Source organism: Apium graveolens, chromosome 7 (genome assembly GCF_009905375.1).
Source record: "Apium graveolens cultivar Ventura chromosome 7, ASM990537v1, whole genome shotgun sequence".
Taxonomy (NCBI): Eukaryota; Viridiplantae; Streptophyta; class Magnoliopsida; order Apiales; family Apiaceae; genus Apium; species Apium graveolens.
The window spans coordinates 167945613-167948886 of record NC_133653.1 but is presented as its reverse complement, the minus strand read 5'-3'; the positions used below and the strand labels follow the sequence as shown (position 1 = coordinate 167948886).

Below are 3274 nucleotides of genomic sequence, written 5' to 3'. Positions count from 1 at the left end.
ACTACTCCTCTCTATATGTTATTCCTCAATTACAGAATCATTGCTTATTTGACTCAGATCCCAACCACCCGTTCAGCCCCTTCCCCCATGACTTACAGTAATAGTTAATAACTGAGTAATATTCTAGAATGACGAATCCAGAAATTTTATTTTATGGGACACGGGGTATTTTGGTAATTCTTTATTATTTAGAGGTGCTTATATATTCTTTTTAACAATATAAACGTCCCGTATCTTTTACTAGATCCAATAGCTATGAATACTAGCTGTTTGTAAATTATTAAAAGAATACACCTGCCCCCAGTAATTTACCAGTAAGGTAGTTGTAGTACTCTGCCAAAATCTTTCTGACTAGCATACAAAATGACATATAGATTCACCGTTCCGCAGCAAGTAATTACAATTTACATTTATGTAAACTATATATTGGTTATTTTGCTTCTTCTGGAGCTCTATAAATAACAGAACACCTCTTCTTCATTCTTTGCTCAAAACCTTCCAATATCTATCACATCCTCAAGCAGATTTCCATATACACATTACTCTTTGTTATCATATTAATACTTTTTTTTTTTACTATCGAAAACCCATGAGGACCAACACGGAGAGCCTCTGGGTTTTTGCTTTGGCTGCTAAATATAAATCCTATACAAGCATCAATATTTTCCTGCTCTCTGTATTAGCTTCTGCTCTAGCTTGGTTTATTGTGAGCCTTATTTACTGGGCTCACCCGGGTGGTCCTGCCTGGGGAAAACATGAAAGAATGAAAAAGAGAAATAACACTAATAATAATCCGTCCTCTTTATCTTCCAGACTTGTAATACCCGGTCCAAGAGGCTTTCCGATCATCGGAAGCATGTGTTTAATGACTGGTTTAGCCCACCACAAACTAGCTGCTATGGCTAAAGTTTGTGGAGCAACCAGGCTCATGGCTTTGAGTCTTGGCGAAACTAGAGTAATTATTGCGTCTAACCCAAGCGTAGCCAAACAAATTTTAAACAATTGTGTGTTTACTGATCGTCCAGTCAAGGAATCAGCTTATAGTTTGATGTTCAACAGAGCAATTGGTTTCGCTCCTTATGGAGTTTACTGGACAACACTAAGGAGAATAGCTTCTACACATCTGTTCTGTCCTAAGCAAATCAAAGCCTTTGAAGCTCAAAGGTTTGATATTGCTCATCAGATGGTTGAAATGTTTAAAGGCCAGCCAGAAAATGTTAAAAATATTCGAGAGGGATTGAGAAAAGCATCGCTTAGTAATATGATGGCCTCTGTTTTTGGACGAACATACGGACTTGATTCAGAAGCTGAAGAGCTAAGGAAGCTTGTTGATGAAGGTTATGATCTTTTGGGAATGCTCAACTGGTCTGACCACCTTCCTTGGTTGTTTGAGTTGGACCTGCAAGGTATTCGGGCCAGGTGCTCCAACCTCGTACCTCAGGTCAACCACTTTGTCAGCCAGATTATGTCCAAACATCAACAGAATTCTGACAAACTTAAGTGTGATTTTGTTGATGTTCTTCTTTCTCTACAAGGTCCTGAAAAATTGTCAGACTCGGATATGGTTGCAGTACTATGGGTAAGCGTTTTTATTGGTAGGCAGACATATTTTTCGATGTAATCATTTTTAGTTTACAGTTAGGCTGGGCCATTTCTGATTCTTGTCGGCATGCCAACATATCATGTCACTTTTTTTGGAAAAATGCAGTTTATCAATATTGAAATCATGCATGCCACCGTTCAGAAAAAGACTAAATTATAAATTTATCACATGCATCTTTATCGTATTTGTCTTTCAGACAGCAGCTTTGAAAATGCTAACTGTTATATTAATGTGTACAGGAAATGATATTTAGAGGAACTGATACGGTGGCAGTGTTGATCGAGTGGGTGCTAGCGCGGATGGTGGTTCATGGAGATGTACAATCAAGGGTCCATGAAGAACTTGACAGAATAGTTGGGATGTCTCGTGCGGTGCTGGAGTCTGATATTTCTTCCATGGTGTATCTGCCAGCGGTTCTGAAGGAGGTGCTAAGGCTCCACCCTCCTGGCCCACTTCTCTCATGGGCTCGGCTAGCAATCACCGACACCACGGTGGATGGACATCATGTTCCCGCAGGGACTACAGCTATGGTAAACATGTGGGCCATCACAAGGGATCCCCTTATATGGGAGGACCCACTTAGTTTCAAGCCTGAGAGGTTCTTGAATGAGGGTCCTGAGCTAGAGTTCTCAGTGATGGGGTCCGACTTGAGGCTAGCGCCATTCGGATCGGGTAGGAGGGCATGCCCTGGAAAAGCACTTGGCTTGACCACGGTAACCTTTTGGGTGGCTTCGCTTTTACACGAGTTCAAGTGGGGTCCCACTTCCGATTCAGGTGTTGATTTGTCAGAGACATTAAAGCTATCATGTGAGATGGCTAATCCACTTGTTGCTAAGGTTACGGCAAGGCGTGCACATTATAATTGAATAGGAAATTAAGTTTGTGATCATGGCAAGTTATAGTTTGTTGTACATGGCAACAATAGGCTTTGGCTTTTCTTTCTGCAAATTTAAAAAGTGTTTTGATGTACATGGCAGGTTATAGTTTGTTGTGATTTTATTCCGCATCCGATGTAATAATGTATTGGGAAGTTTACAGTTAAAGTGAGTCTATTAGTTAAATTAGTCAGCAAACACAACAAAACTAATTGCCACTGAGAAGACACCTTTAGATGGAGTGTCAAAGACAGTCAGTATTATTTAAACAGGAATTAGGTTCCAGGATCTGGGGACTCAAAAGCCTAATAATTGAATTAAGGTTGTTGATAAAATAATAATGGATTTGTTGATACCACGACGTCATTGAATTTTATAAGAGGGGCGCATGTTTGATCACTGTGCGAACATGAAGATGAAGAATAGTTACTGTAGGATTGGTTTTAAACATGTTTGAAATTGACATTTATCTTCTCAATAAGCATTTTATCTTGTGTATCTGCTGATACGCCAGAGAAGGTTGAGATAATACTAGATGCGCTTCATAGATATACGTGGCTAAGAGGTGAAGGTAGATCACGCGTATGCATTGGGATCAATGAAGATACTGAAATGAATTGATTTATGACATTGATGGTGTCGGTGTAGAGAGAGAGGAGTTTCAGGTCAGATAAACTCGGTGTTTAACAATGAATACGCATCACTCTGTTGTGAATGAGAGGCAAAAAGGGTCTTCATACTTGGGAAACTATAATATGGGCATTGTTTGGTGAGTTGTATGACTACTTGTTTACAT

At 39.7% G+C, this 3274-nt stretch overlaps 1 protein-coding gene across 1 annotated transcript; it reads left to right on the top strand.

Moving 5' to 3' along the window:
* Window positions 1–474: 474 nt before the first annotated feature.
* LOC141670388 (cytochrome P450 78A9-like) lies at window positions 475–2650 on the top strand. The gene is made up of 2 exons (XM_074476204.1): window positions 475–1579; window positions 1843–2650. Exons 1-2 carry the CDS (start codon window positions 590–592, stop codon window positions 2467–2469), a joined length of 1617 nt encoding a protein of 538 aa, XP_074332305.1. The 5' UTR covers window positions 475–589; the 3' UTR covers window positions 2470–2650.
* Window positions 2651–3274: the final 624 nt, after the last annotated feature.